This window comes from Podarcis melisellensis, assembly GCF_964234715.1.
Source record: "Podarcis melisellensis genome assembly, chromosome: 4".
Taxonomy (NCBI): domain Eukaryota; kingdom Metazoa; phylum Chordata; class Lepidosauria; order Squamata; family Lacertidae; genus Podarcis; species Podarcis melisellensis.
This window is the reverse complement of record NC_138531.1, coordinates 81,830,671-81,846,345: the sequence shown is the minus strand read 5'-3', so window position 1 is coordinate 81,846,345 and position 15,675 is coordinate 81,830,671. Positions and strand designations below refer to the sequence as shown.

General features: G+C 44.0%; 1 protein-coding gene and 1 pseudogene across 2 annotated transcripts in view; both read left to right on the top strand.

Moving 5' to 3' along the window:
• Positions 1 to 1,058: 1,058 nt before the first annotated feature.
• On the top strand, positions 1,059 to 3,460 carry LOC309368635 (disintegrin and metalloproteinase domain-containing protein 20 pseudogene; annotated as a pseudogene). The gene has a single exon. The product of its transcript is annotated as a disintegrin and metalloproteinase domain-containing protein 20 pseudogene (transcript).
• Positions 3,461 to 3,843: 383 nt separating this feature from the next.
• PARP4 (poly(ADP-ribose) polymerase family member 4) overlaps positions 3,844 to 15,675 on the top strand; it is a 52,051-nt gene continuing 40,219 nt past the window's right edge. The window contains 9 exon segments of the mRNA XM_081910243.1: positions 3,844 to 4,596; positions 8,590 to 8,722; positions 9,096 to 9,324; positions 11,529 to 11,622; positions 12,198 to 12,270; positions 12,447 to 12,554; positions 14,124 to 14,273; positions 14,735 to 14,872; positions 15,391 to 15,561. Of these exon segments, the coding sequence (XP_081766369.1) occupies positions 8,591 to 8,722; positions 9,096 to 9,324; positions 11,529 to 11,622; positions 12,198 to 12,270; positions 12,447 to 12,554; positions 14,124 to 14,273; positions 14,735 to 14,872; positions 15,391 to 15,561 (1,095 nt within the window). The 5' untranslated portion in view covers positions 3,844 to 4,596; position 8,590.

The window sequence follows — 15,675 nt, the reverse complement described above, 5'->3', positions numbered from 1 at the left end:
AGTGGGGAGTGCCCAGCATTGCCCGGGAAGTCGATGGACAAAAAAAAGAGAATAATGTATAGTGCAATTTGTGAAATTGTGGGTTGGCTGTCCAACCCATCCATCCATACCAACCCAGTATTCCAGCCTGACCTGAAGACCATTTGACCTAGCCCTAAATAAATTCTTTTGGGAGGGGAGCTACTATTTAATAAATAGGGTTAATTTGGTCTACCATCTTGGTTCAAAATGGCACAATGTCAGGGAAGGACTGGCTGAGGAAAAGTGGTGAGAGCTGCCCACCATGGCTTAGATCCTGGATTGTGGTGTAGGACACTGCAGAGCAGTCTGCAGAAGCGATGAGCTGCAATGTGCTAGACTAGAGGCAGAGGGTTTGAGCGATGGGGGGAGGGGCAGTCAGGAGAATGATCTGAGACTGAGTCACAGAGTCAGACACAGAGGAGTCAGAAGTTGCCCCTGCTACACAGAAAAGGTGTAGAGCTTGACTGGCAGCAAGATGACGGTGTTGGCCGGTAGCTCTCTAGCCAGTATGGGAAAATCACTCCTGAAGGTTGTACTTTAGGAGTGCTGCAGGGTTCAAGACTTTACTTTAGAGCAGACATTGCAGTCAGGGCTGAGCAGACCCAAGGACAATAGTATTCAACACTATTTTGTACACATGGTGAAAATTCTGAAAAAATTAAGGTATGTACTTTAATTTAAGGCATATGTACTTTTTTCTATTCCATTGCTAGTATGTGATAATTCAATTAGTGCTTAAATGTATGCAAAGTGTCCTTTTCACAGTAGCATATGAGCATTACTGAAATGACCCTGACAACTGATCATAATCACCATCCATCTGGTGGTCTTTCTAAGTCCTCAAAATCATATGGCAAAGCAAAAACTGTTAAGTCTATAAGGTGCTATTAGACTCTTTCTAACTTTTCTTCCTGCTGCCCTGTCAGCCAGCCACCTCCCAGAAGCCTTTTCCTTCCTATGCCATTCTATTCCATTTTTATATTCCAAGCTCCACCCACATTCCACAGGGAAATCTATTTACTGTTGCTATGTTCAGAATCCTCTGCCTCTTTTAAGTGGCATACAGGCTCCCTCCCATCTATCTGCTAAACTGACAAAGGGCTTCCCTTTCCGAGATGAGATCCCAGATTTGATGCTTCATGGTTCCTGCTCCATCTTTCTGGGAAGATGACTGGTACTATGGCATGGCTACTTGTGATGCTTTTAAATAATCTCCTGGCTGAGACTAGTGCCCAGACACCACCACAGGGCTTTAGGTATGCCTCTTATGAGGTGACCATCCCAAGGAAACTGAGCATCCGATATGGACAAGAGGAAATCCAGGATGTCAGCTACCTACTGCAGATTGAGGGGAAGAGCCAGGTGGTGCATCTCAGGCAGAAGAAGGGCATTGTTCCTAAACACTTTCCCATCTTCACGTACAATGAGGGGAACCTCCAGGTTGACTATCCTTTCATCAGGGACGATTGTTTCTACAGTGGCTTCATACAGGGCAATCCTAACTCTTCAGCCACCATCACCACTTGCTCAGGAGGACTCAAGGGCGTGTTCCAATTAGAAAACAAGACGTTTGAAATTCACCCTGCCCAGGCATCTGCTACCTTTCAACATGTGGTGTATCAGCTGAGTGTAGACGAAGATGTCATGCGTATGAGGTGCGGGTTGACGGAGAAAGAGCAAAGTCATCAAGAGGCCATGATCCCGGAGGCAGAGCGTGTTGTAGTACAAAGTGCTCCGGCGGGACGCTGGTGGCCACACATCAGATACGCAAAGGTGGCAGTTGTGGTGGCACATGAACAATATGCTAGGTTTAATAATAACGAAACTGAAACTGCTTTGACTGTTTTCTATGTCATCCATACTGCAAATGAATTTTACGAGCCACTTGGTCTTCAGATCTCTCTTGTGGGGCTGGAGATATGGTCAGAAAAGGACCTAATAACAATTAGTGACAAAATTGGGGCCACACTTTATGCTTTTAATGCATGGAGACGGGATACGTTACTTACACATTTAAAGAATGATGTTGCTCACTTATTTACGCACGAGGATTTTGGACAAAGAATTGGATTGGCGTATGTAAACACTATTTGTTCTTCTCATTGGGCATCTGTTGTCCAAACATTAAAGTATATAGATTTGAACATATTCTCTGTAACATTTGCCCATGAATTAGGCCATACTATTGGTTTGAGACATGATACAGCAAATTGTAAATGTGACAGACATAGATGCATTATGGATGCTACTGCGGTAAACACTGATAAGTTTAGCAATTGCAGTTATGAAGAGTATTACACAAACAGGAACAAGCCTTGCTTGTTAACTCCTCCAGAACCTGATCAAATATACAAGTTTGAAATCTGTGGGAACAAAATAGTGGAAAAAGGAGAGCAATGTGATTGCGGTACCAATAGTCAGTGTGAAATGGATCCCTGCTGCCAGCCTAATTGCATGTTGCGTCCAGGTGCCAATTGTGCTTCTGGACAGTGCTGTGTCAAGTGTCAGTACCATGCAGCCGGATACACTTGCAGAGGGAATATCAGTGTCTGTGATCTTGCAGAGTACTGCAGTGGGGATTCAGAGCGGTGTCCTGAGGATCTTTATGTGCAAGATGGTGCCCCATGCAGTGATGGTACCTATTGCTATCATGGTCATTGTACTACTCACAATACGCAGTGCAAAGCGATCTTTGGCGAGGATGCAACAGTTGCTGCAGAAAGTTGTTACAAAATACTGAATGCTCAAGGTGATCGCTTTGGCAACTGTGGTTTTAGGCATGGTAGATATGTGAAATGTAATGCTGATAATACTCTGTGTGGCCGAATCCATTGTGATAATATTCGTGGATTACCTTCTTTGGTAGAACACAGCACCCTAATTCAAACATTTGTTGGTGATACTAAGTGCTGGAGTACAGACTACCACAAAGGACCGGGGACAGGTGATATCGGAGCAGTGATAGACGGGACTCCTTGTGGCACGGATATGATGTGTATTGATTCAGAATGCAAGAACGTGTCCCTCTTGAAGTATGATTGTAATGTCTCAATGTGCAATAACAGGGGAGTATGCAACAACCACAAAAACTGCCATTGCAATTATGGCTGGGCCCCTCCTGACTGCCTAAAGGAAGGTTATGGTGGCAGCATTGAAAGTGGACCAACTGCAAAAGACTGGAGTGGTATTGTTATGGGAACTTTTGTAGGAAGCGTATTATTTGTTTCTGTTGCCACTCTTGGTGTTAGTATGGCTTTGTATTACAGGATTGTGCTGAGAAACCACCTTCGAAGAATGAGTGCCAGAATCAGTGCTGGAGGAGAAACCTCAAGAGATCACAAAGGGGAAGAAAGCTTGTAGAATGTAGATATCTGAGAGTGTTATATAACATACAGTGGAATTCATAAGCTTTGAATAAAGGTGTTGTTTTTTGAGAAAACCTGCTTGTTAATTCAGTCTGTATCATACATAAATAACTGATTCATCCACAAACAAAAAACGTTTGCTGTATGTTAGGTCTGTCTCTGTGCTTTAACAGAATTCTTTTTTTCGATCCTAGAGTGGGGGCAGGAGAAAATGTGTGCTGTAAAATGATTGACTATGCACTCTGAATGAAATCCACGAATTAAACAGGAAGACTCCATACCTACAGAAACCAATTTAAGCCATTGTATTTTAAAAAATGCTTCAGTTGTACAGGGATAGGATCATACCCAAATCCTCTTATTTTCACAGTTATTATGCTAGTAAAGGTAAGGGTAGGTCCAGTCGCGGACGACTCTGGTATATACTGTACTGTATAGTAAATTCACACTAGTCCAGCAAACAACATTGCAAAACTGAAAGCGATAGCAGTGACAGCACAGAATGTTAGTGTTGAAATGAAACAGCCTACCATTATATTTAACGATCACAAACAACAGAGTTTAAGCACCGACTGTGCAAATACTAAAAACACAGCGCTCACGTAACTTGAAAAGTCCAGATATTCTGCCCCAAAGGCTTGTTTATTCGGGTGTAAATCAAATGCCCGGCAATAAAGCTGATAATGTCCAGTTTGCAAAATTGCATGCTTTTCTTAAGCACTTAAATAAGAGGCAGTTGGGAGCCTTCTGAATCTCTGCCTTAGCAGATTGTCCCAAAGTGATTAGCTCTTTCAGTGCAGCCCTGGTCAGCGGCCCGAGGCTCCCGCCACACAGCCTTAAGCTCCAGCTGCTGCTATCATCATGACCCAGCAGCGATGAAAACATTAATGCAAGTTCAGATCCTGGCCCTTCCACTGCTTTTGCTTCGCTGATGCGGTCCAGTGCTGACTCCTGATTGGAGGCCGGCTTTCCCCCTCCGGCAGCGAGGCTGCAGCGGCCCCTCCTGGTATCCGGCGCAACCCCGGGGGCGTGAGCCTTGTCGGAACCAGGAAGCGAGTTGCTGCCAGGGCTGGGACGACGGGCAGCAAGCAGGCAAGGTGCTCTTCGGATTTCCTGCCTCGTCCTCGTTTCTGATTTCCAGGCGGAGCAGATCAGTTAACGGTGCCGTCTGACAGAGGAGGAAGGGTTGCCAACTTTCCCGCCCGGCAAGGTTCCTGTGCCTTTTATTTACTGGTTGTTGCATGACAGCAGGCACCGCTTTCGCTTTCGTTGCAGGCCGGCGGGGGGGGGGGCAGGGAAGGGGAAAGGAAAGGAAAAAAAAGCCCCACCCACGGAGATTTTGTTCCTTGTCCCGCAGTTGTATTAAAGGCACAGGGATAAGGGCGCTGGCAGCTTTGTGAACGTGTGAAAGGGTCCTGTTTTCCCTTTCGGGGTCGCATTTTCTTCTGTTTCGTTTCTCTTTGGGTCAGGCGGTAGCGCAGGGATAGGGAACTTGCCGACTTCCCGATCGTGGGCGTAGCCAGGATTTATGTTAGGAGGGGCTGAGTGCCCACCTGTCACCATCCTCTCTCTGGCTCTGTCTAGCAGATTCGGAATGAAATGTCTCATTCAACAGCAGTTGTTTTAAATCACTTCCTTTTGACTCCCGAGTGCTCAGAAAACCCTGTCAAAATCTTTCTACAATTTCTACTTTTAGTGGGGGCAGCTGTCCCCCCCCCCATGCTCACCATGTAGCTGAACTAGAACTCCCACCGTACCTAACTTTGCAGCAGAACTTATTCCTCCAAAATTTTACTGTAAGCTGTATTTCATTAAAAAAACCTATAATGCATATATATATATGCGGGAGGCAGTGGAAGACAGGAGTGCCTGGCGTGCTGTGGTCCATGGGGTCACGAAGAGTCGGACACGACTAAACGACTAAACAACAACAACAACAATATACACACACAGAGAGACGCAGGTGGCGCTGTGGGTTAAACCACAGAGCCTAGGACTTGCCAATCAGAAGGTTGGCGGTTCGAATCCCCGCAACGGGGTGAGCTCCCGTTGCTTGGTCCCTGCTCCTGCCAACCTAGCAGTTTGAAAGCACGTTAAAGTGCAAGTAGATAAATAGGTACCGCTCCGGTGGGAAGGTAAACAGTATTTCCGTGCGCTGCTCTGGTTCGCCAGAAGCGGCTTAGTCCTGCTGGCCACATGACCCGGAAGCTATACACCGGCTCCCTCGGTCAATAAAGCAAGATGAGCGCCGCAACCCCAGAGTCGGTCATGACTGGACCTTATGGTCAGGGGTCCTTTTACATTTTCTCATATATATATATATATATATATATATACTGTGTATATATATATCCCAACACCCTCGAAGCAGTTTACAAGAATAAAATCAGCACGAAAAAGTGCAACCATAATTTAAAACATACAAAAACTGAAAACCACAATAGAATAGTGTAAAACAAATTAAAATTCAGAAATTGACAGAGTGTTGCTTTCTGCTTAGAAATGCATCTCTTTATGTTGCTTCCTTTGTAAGATGTATTTCAAAAACGTGGGTGTGATGCGGTTGTAGCTGGCCTGTGGGCTTGCTGAACTACAACCCCCGTCATTCCTGGTTATTAGCTTTGTTTGCTGGGGCTGATGGGAGCTGAAGTTCAGCTGCCCAAAGGTTTCCCATCCCTGATTTAAAGTACAGTAAATGACGTATAGACAGTTTTACACCAGAAATGTTTAAGTCTTATGTGAGCGGACTGCAGCATAAGTTTGTTCAGGGCTATTTCTAGAAACTTTGGGAGCTAATTAGCTCCAAGGAAATTGGTTCTAAATTTAATGTTTGTATTGTTCTGCTGTTTCATTTGCTGCTTTAGGAGGAAGGGCAGGATAGAAAATAAATAATCCTTTTCTACAAATAAAGGTTGGTGCCCACACATTGAGATCCAAGGTATTTCTTTGAGCTACATGAAGCTACATGAGGATAGATTATCTAGGGACAATCTCATTGCAGGCCATTTTGGACTTTACTTACAGCCCATTTGTCTGCCTAGGTACTTGGAAAAAAGCTGCACTTTATACTCCATTATAAAATAGCCTGTAAACCGGTTTTTGAAGGGGATGGCTGTTTTGGTTAGTTATATTAGAAAAATTGTTCACTGGTGCTCTCACAGTGTAAAACTGTATCTTAGCAACTGTAGTATGTGAATTGCTGTAGTTTGTGTCCTGCATGGAGTCTTTTGTGTAAAAGTGCATGCATTTATATGCATAGGTACTAGAAACAAGAAGCACTCACAATTCTCTCACACACCTGTACATGCTTACCTGGAAGTACCGTAAGTTGCATTGAATTCAGTGTAGTTTACTTCTGAGTCAACATTTGTCGGACTGCATTTATGGGGGGGGGGCAGGAACCCACTTTCCACCTATGGTTATATAACGTAGTTTTCAGAGGACTAGCTGGATTGCAGTGCAAGCATCGAAAAGTATTCTAGCACCACAAAGACTAGCACACTTACATAGGTTTTCGTAGACCAGGATCTACTACGTGATTAGATATCTGAGGCATTATCCTAAGCTGACAGGTATATCTGTTGTTGTGGGTGGGGTTGGTTGCAAGCAGCGAAATGAGAGAGAAATGAAATGCACACATGATCTACTGTGACAGTTATGCTAAGGCATGTAAAATAGGTTCGGGGACATCCATTATCTTGATTCAAGCCACAGGTGATAGATTTAAACTTCCTTGAATGTTGTAACTCAGCCATTTCATGCTGGGCTCCCCCTTTCCAGTTCCTTCGTGCAGCAATAGCCATTTGTCAACAGTGTCCTGGGAGGTTTAAATATATTTCCATTAGTTTTTGAAAATTCTGGTTTCAACTGCATGTATATTTGTTTGTTTGTTTACAAAAGTATTTCTGTACCACCACATCATAAAACATCACGATTAGAACAATACAGATAATAATTAAATGACTGGCTGATCAAAATAAATAAAATTAAATGGCTGAAAATTCCTGTCAGCGTAATAAAGTATTAGAGAGATTCCTGAAAGTCCACAGTGAGGAAGGTGCCTGCAGAATCTGTGCTGGAAGAGTGTTCCACAGCATGTGACCAGCAATACTATTTATACTATTTATACCATTTATTATTATGCCTTCTGTGGAACACAGAAGGGCTTTGCTGGTATAGATCACACTGGAATACCAGCAGGTGAACAAGACCTTGATGTTGTGGCTGACGCATTTAGGTTCTGTGATTAGGGCACAGAGTTGACAGCTGGGTTTGTTGAAGGGTCTGAACTCAAATTTTCAGATTTTTACATTATGAGAAAAGCGGAGTGGGGGAAGGAGTATCTCTTCTTTTCTTCCCTTTGAGTAGGACCTCAGGATGGGTTTACTTTTTCCTGTGCAAACCAGGCCATTGTCAGATTATGCTTTGGAGAGCAGGAGACTAATGTGGACTAGTAAAAAAGCTTTAATTAATGTCAGGTTTGGATGTTTCCCATATAGAATTTCTATGATAAGGTGTCATGGAGGATAGGGACCTAGAAACAGATTAAGAGGAAATGACAGGTTCGTCATGAATGGGTGTTGTTGAATAGTGGGTAGACATGGCAGATGACACAGCGATTTCTCCAAAGCAGCTCTTTATTTTGTAAGCTGGAATAGAAACTGAACAGCAAACAGTTCAGCCGGCCTGCTTTTATAGGCAGCCAGCTGTCAACATTGTAGCAACAACAACCCAGGGTTTCCCGCCTAAAATAACTGACGTGGACCTGAGTGAAAACTACCTACAGTATCCCCCTGCTGGCCCTGCTGAGAACTTCAGTACATAACAGATGTTGTGGGTGTTGTTTGGTAACTTGAAAACCATACCTCCTTTACCTATAGAAAGTTTCTGGGACACTGAGGTCCAGCACTGAGGACCTTCTGGCAGTTCCCTCACTGCGTGAGGTGAGGTTACAGGGAACCAGGCAGAGGGCCTTCTCGGTAGTGGCGCCTGCCCTGTGGAATACCCTCCCATCTGATGTCAAGGCAATAAGCAACTATCTTACTTTTAAAAGACATCTGAAGGCAGCCCTGTTTAGGGAAGCTTTTAATGTTTAATGTTGTACTGTGTTTTTAGTATTCGGTTGGGAGCTGCCCAGAGTGGCTAGGGAAACCCAGTCAGATAGGTGGGGTGTAAATAATAAATTATTATTATTATTTTGCAGGATGACGGTGAAAATTTTTGCAAACTGCGTATTCTTCGTGAAAGTGAAAAAATTATCCGTTGTGGAAAAGAGCAGACTAAATGGCTGCATTAAAGAAAATGGTGGGCAGATTAAATTTGTGTTAAATCATGGGGTAAGTTTTAAATGTTTAGTTCTTTGTTGTAAACAGAGGTGTAAAGCAATGTAGCACTTTATGCTCTGGCTGCTACTGCATTATTGAAGGGATCTTATTGATCATTATTGATGCTATTATTGATGATCACTATTGATGGGATCTTATATATTTTGCTTATATGTGGCCTTAGGAGGATATGTGCCTCAACGGGGGGCCAGGGAGGGGATTCTGAGGATGTCTCTATTACTTGGGTTTGGTATGACACCGAGTAATAGCCTTGGTAGGTAGTGTAGTGACTGTTGCCTCAAGATTCTTTTTGTGTGTAGACCCACAATATGTTCCTTAGTATGAACAGTTCATTTTCTAAACTGAACCCCTCATTACATTTTAGTGTACTCATGTAGTCACTGACGACGCTAACGCACTCAGCTCCATTCATCTGAAAGCCGTCAAGAAATATCAGCTGCCCATTGTAGGTGCTGATTTCATATGGAACTCAGTTAAAGAAAGAAGACTTTTACAGGCTGATAACTACGAAGCCCAGCAGTCATGGAGGGAAAATTCTCATGGACTAGAGTCCTTCTCAGAAGACGAGTTGCTGTCGGAACACTCCTCTGAAGGTAGAGCATTTTGAAGTCTATTAAACTAGAATAAGATTGTGTGTAAATTTGCTTCTGTTTGCTCAACTTATTCACATTGGGGGAAAAAAGGATTTTGGGTTGCAGAATTTCTGTACTAGTAAATAGAAAGCTGAAGCTGGGCAGGGGCCATAGCCATAGGCGCCGACTCCATGGGGCCTGAGGGGGCCCGAGCCCCCCCAATAATCTCGGGCGCCCCTCCAGCAGAGCGCCGCCGCCGTCCCCTGCCTCCTCCCCACCTGCTCCCTCGCCAGCCAGCCAGCCAGCCGCGCGCCCTAACCGGAGAGCCCCGCGCTGTTTCGCCGCTTCGCAGCACCACTGCCGGGGGGAATTTCCTTCCTCCTGGTGGTTTCAGCCCCCGCTAGAACAGGGGAATCCCGACCGGCCACGCCTCCGAGCCAGCCAATCGGCTGGCTGGGGGGCGTGGCTTTCCCTATTTAGGGCCGGAGCAGAGGGGGCTCACCCTCTCTTCTCCGGCTAGCCCCCACGTTTTCGGAGGTTCCTCTGAGGTTCGATACTTGACTGGGCCGCCCCTCCCCCAGCCCAAAATGCACAGGGAGGGGCGGGCTGCATGCCTCCTGCCCTCCCTCCCGAGCAAAAGCTCCACCCAATTTCCTTTGGAGCTGATTAATAGGCGCAGCACGCTCTCCCCTATTCGCTCACGAGGAGGCGGCGCCACTTTATTTGCATATTCATGAGCTTATTTATTATTCATGAGCTTTCCCGGGCCCCCCCAATATTTTTTATAAGTCCGCGTCCCTGGCCATAGCTCAGTGTAAGAGTGCATGTTTTACGTGTAAAAGGTCTCAAGTTCCATCACTGGCATTTCCGGGTAAGGCTAGAATGATTGGAGGGTGGCAACATGAGAACGGGCCTTCTCTGCAGTGGCTCCCTGTCTGTGGAATGCTCTCCCCATGGAAGTTCACCTGGCACCTTCATTATGCACCTTTAGGCGCCAGACAAAAACATTCCTTTTTAACCAGGCCTTTGGTTGATTCAATTAAAAACCTATGCCCTTTTAAAATGTGTTTTTTTGGGAGGGCTATTGGGTTGTTTTTATTTTTATTGGGTATTTTGTGTTTTTATATCTTGATTTTATTCCGTGAACCTCCCTGAGACCTCTGGGTATAGGGCGGTATATATATTCAATAGATAATAATAGTAATCCTAGAGAGTCATTCAGTATAAGCAACACTGAGCTTGGTGGAATAGGGAAGTAGCTTGATGTCAGGTTGTTTTCTTTGTTCCTAAGAGTACCCTGATAACAATTAGGCACCAGGCAGAAACATTCCTCTTCTCCCAGGCCTTTAGCTAATTCTGTAATATATGGCCTTGTTGAACTGTGTGTGTGTGGATAATGCTTCTCTTTGTTATTACATTATGTATTTTTGTGTTTTTATACAGGCGGTGACCATTTTGCGCAGGGTTCTGTTTCCGGTCCCCATGCGCAGTGGAGTGTGCATAAGCCTGCTCCGCCCTGCCCTCTTCCACCTCCAGTCTGGCCGACCCCTGTTCTGCCCTGCCCCACTTCTGCCCCTGTTCTGCCATCTTCTGGGTCCAAAAGGACCCAGGCATCGGCAGCCACACGTCAATTGGACACACACAAAATGGCCACCGCTTGTATTTTAAACCGCCCTGTCATTCCCAGATGAAGGACAGTATAGAAATTTAATAAAATAAATATTTAATATCTCTAGTGACAATAGGCTCAACCACAATACAGATGAAAAGCCAAGGAAATAAGAAAGAGGTCTAATCTTTTCCTTTGTTGTGAAGTGGCATGGACAGCGGTTGTGTCTCATTGGAGGGCAGAAGGGAAAGAGTAGGTTTACTGTAAATGGCAGGATCTGTCTACTGTTGCAGGAAGATAATGTGTCTTGGCAGTGGTTGAGGTAAAATGGCAGCCCACATCTGGTTAAACCCTAAAATTAGGTGGGATCCAAGCGCTGAGCTGTATGTTGGTGCCGGGGAACAAACCAAGCAGCTTGCTGTCTATAGGGTAGCTTGGTGGGCTGAAGCGAAGCAAAATCATTTACCGTAATACATCTCTCACCGAAAACTGCCTTTCAGATTTTTACTATCTTTCTTGATTTTTGAGATTTATTAGTTGCGGTTCATATACATGAATGCTAATTCAAAAAGCAGCTGGTGGGCATAAGAAAAATAACTACTGTCTTAATAAATAGTTTACGAAGATGACCACCTAGAAAAGAGGACTCCTGGAAAGAATGAATGGAACCGCAGCAGGGCTCAGGACAACAGCAGTGTGGGTGAGCTAAGGTAATTTTCTTGGCTTCTCTGGCTTCTATTTTTCTCACGTAAAGAAGAACAGACATTCTTTCCCTTTGGAGAGGGATTCGGTGCTCATGGGTAAGCAAATGCTTTGGAGGGAGAACATCCAAGGTTCCCTACAGCTGCTCTGTTATTAGAATTGGCAGGATCAAACAGGTTTGTGACTGGCCCAAGATCACCTCCTGAGCTTCATGGCTGAGTTGGGATTTTAATCCTGGTCCTAGTTAAACACTTTTACCACGACACTACCCAGTATTAATATACTTTTCATATGGAACCCTTGGCATATTTAAATAAGCAAGCAAAATGCAAAAAGAAACCTGTCTTTGTTTGTTAGCACTTTTAAGCAAAATAAAACTCAATCACACTCTTGTTCCTATGCAAGCCTTCACCACTGACTTTTGAAAGAGTTCAGAAGTCTTATATGTTTCGATTAGGTGGCTGACTTTAATATTGTAGGCTTACAGTTTACTGAGAGGTGAATCCTGGTGGGATGGACTGCAGCCTCAGTTGCATTCAGCAATAAAGAGTCTGGTGTTCCTTTTTTTTTTTATTGGTTCCAGATCAAATAATGATGAAAATGTTCCTTATTTCCCTGAAGGCTTTGTGGTTGCAAAGTATGATGTCCTTGAACAGGTAAGAACTTCAATATTGCTGATGGTGTTAAATGGCTTTTGTTTGACTTTTTAATTATTTTGTGAAGCTATGCTGCTTTGGTTAGTTTAGTCAGGTTAAAAACTTAATTGAATAAATGAGTCTGATAATGCCTACCAAATAGAAATGCACTTAAACAACTTTCTTCCCCGCCCCAGGTTACGGCACCTGGCAGGTATGTGGTGATTGAACTTCAGTGCTCTCAGCAGCACTGTGATTATCCTTTCTGCATAAGCAGATGCTACAGTCAGCTGGATGGGAAAGAGGTAAGTTGGGGTGGTTGTTATGATCATGCATTAGTTTGTTTCTTTGATGCTGTGAATGCTCTTGAATGAGAGAGGTTGTGTTATGCTCTTGCTTAATTTTCTGGATTTTCTTTCCCCTTCTTTTGTTTTAAATAATAATAATAATAATAATAATAATAATAATAATAACAGGGGCGCCGACTTATAAAAAATATTGGGGGGGCCCAAGACCTCCAAACCGCTGCTGCTGGGGGAACGAAAGGGGCGAGCCCCGGGCTGCCCCGACCTTAAGTGAACCTGTGAGGGCCCGCCCTTTGCGGCAGCCGATTGGATGCCGCCGTGGGCGGTGAATATTAATGAGCTAGGGGGAATCCCCGCTTCTCGCGGGGCTGACGCCAGCCCCTCGAGATTGTTGATGGGTCGAGAGCCCGTAACCCCACCCCTTCTCTAGATCGGGAGTGGCTTTGTTTTAACTCATTACTGAATGTATTTTAAAAGGTAACTATCGTCAAACAAGGAAAATAAAAAATACCAACATAATTTTGTGATTTTACAAAGCATAATATAACTAATAATTTTCTTAAATTATTGGGGGGCAGAGCCCCCCCAAACGAATTTTTGAGGGGGCTCGGGCCCCCTCAGGCCCCATGGAGTCGGCGCCTATGAATAATAATAATAATAATAAATGTTAATTTTATTTTACTCTGGGTGGCTTCCACAGTATATAAAAGCACTAATAAAACATTGCACATTAAAAAGCTTCCCTGTACAGGGCTGCCTTCAGATGTCTTCTAAAGGTTATATAGTTACCGTATTTTTTGCACCATAACACTCACTTTTTTTCTCCTAAAAAGTAAGGGGAAATGTCTGTGTGTGTTATGGAGGGAATGCCTATGGGTGGCCTGCCTACGGATTTTCCTCCTCTAAAAACTATGTGCGTGTTATGGTCGGGTGCGTGTTATAGAGCGAAAAATACGGTACTCATCTCCTTGACAATTGATGGGAGGATGTTCCACAGGGTGGGTGCTACTACTGAGAAAGCCCCCTCTGAACTGACTCACTTCTCACAGTGAGAGAACTGCTAGAAGGGAACTGCCAAATCTCTGTGTCCCGGTTGAATGATGAGGTTGGAGGCGCTCCTTCAGGTATACAGGGCCGAGGTCGTTCAGCACTAACACTTTGAATTGTGCTAGGAAATGTCGCCTTATACCAAGTCAGATCATTGGCCCATCCAACTCTGTATTGTCCACACTGACTGGCAATGGGTCTCCAGGATTTCACACGAGGGACATTTCCAGTCACGAGCATAAGCCTGTCTAGCAGCCGATAGGGCCGCCTTTTCTACCCTGTGACCTAAGAACTGTCGCAGAACAATTCCCAGGGTTCGCTGCTTGCAATCACATTTCGAGCAGGTTTGTGTGTCTTCTCAAACCCGCAGCTGGATGCCTCACAGCACAAGGAAAACTAGAATTTAAGTTTGTCTCAATGCCAGGATAATTTATGAGAAATGTCTCTGTTTTTGTGATTCTCTTCCCCCCCCTCCCCTTAAAAAATAATAATACTTGAATTGGGACACTCTTTTGTTCTCAGTTCAAGAAACGATTTATACCAGCAAGGACTTCTGAAGAGGCTAGAATGGTCTATGAGCTTTGTACTGCAAATCTGAAAAATGAGAATTACCAGTTCAAAGAAGATTTTCCCCATGAAGTGGAATATTTAGCTTCAGAAAAGCTGCAAGAGGTTAGTGTGATTTTTTTTAAGGATTCAGTTTTCTGTGTTTTTAGCAGTTCTGTAAGTTGCCTTGAGTCCGATCATGGAAAAAGGCAGAGTATAAATAAATATATAAGAACAACAACAACAACAACACAAAGTCAGATTCTGATTTCCTTCCCCCCTGATGTGGCAAAATCACATGATGGGAAGGAGCCAAACAGGTCCTTAAGAGCAGCATGCATCAGTATGGCAATCTTTCAATTTAACCCAAAAGTTATTGATAGTTAAGGTTTAATGTGGCATATGAACTGGGACGTTAATTCATAGAATCATAGGCTTGGCTGCTTCTGTTCCTATTTTTAAAAATATTAATGCCAAGAAATGTCAGTTATTGAAATTCACGACATGTTCTCTGTTAGCTCTGTTTTTAAACCACTATTTACCATTGAGCACTTTTGGGTGGCCTGATCGCATTGGTATGTTTGCAGGTGCTTATAGCAGAAGCCACGAATTCCAGCTCTTTGCCTGAAACAGTCAGCAAGTTTGTGGAACTGATCTGGATTGAAGCACTTGGACACCTGACTCCGCTGCTGGCTAAACCAGTAACCGAACTCAGCCTCAACGATGTAAGGCAATCCCACTTGCAGACATTGGCTCACTCACATCGTTTAATTCCCTTGAATGCCAACAGAAATACAATGCCAAGCAAATGCGCTTTCTGTTTCTGGATTGTGACAGCCAGTGTTGCTGTGATAGGTTTGTCATTAAACGTGTTAATGGTTTATTTCTATGAAGGCAAGGGACGCACCTCTCTCTCTTTCCTTTCTGTTCTGGCTACAGCCTCCGTAAGTGCATGTCCTGCTATGTGGAAGTCATTCTCTTGTGGTGGAATCCCTTGTAGCTGTGCCCCCCCAATCCTGCAAACTGTAGTGTAACCCCCACCAAGCTACAGTTCTCAGTACCCTTAATAAACTACAATTCCCAGGATTCTTTGAGGCAGGCAGGAATGTGCTTTAAATATATGGGATGTATATGCTCCCTTAGCACTCCTTGTCTGTCTCTCTTCACATTTGTCTGAGTCTTTAAAAAAAAGAAGAAGGCAAGAAAGAAAATAACACATTTTTATACCACATTTTCTTAAAAGGTGAGCAGAGCAGAAGGTATTTTGCTCCGAGCAAGGAAGGCACTGGATGAATTGGAATCTCCGAAAGAGAAAATGGAGATAATGTCAGAGTTTTATAAAATCATACCTCACAAAATTATGGATTATGACGTAACCAGAAAGTTGTTATCTACCAAGCACAGTCTCTGTCAGGTAACGTTGTTGAATCTGACCTTTGCTTTCAGTGTATTCTGTGTATAACCAGAGTTTGGGTGTGTTGTGCTCAGGTGGGGAACCTGTAGCCCTCCAGATGTTTGTTTAATTGCA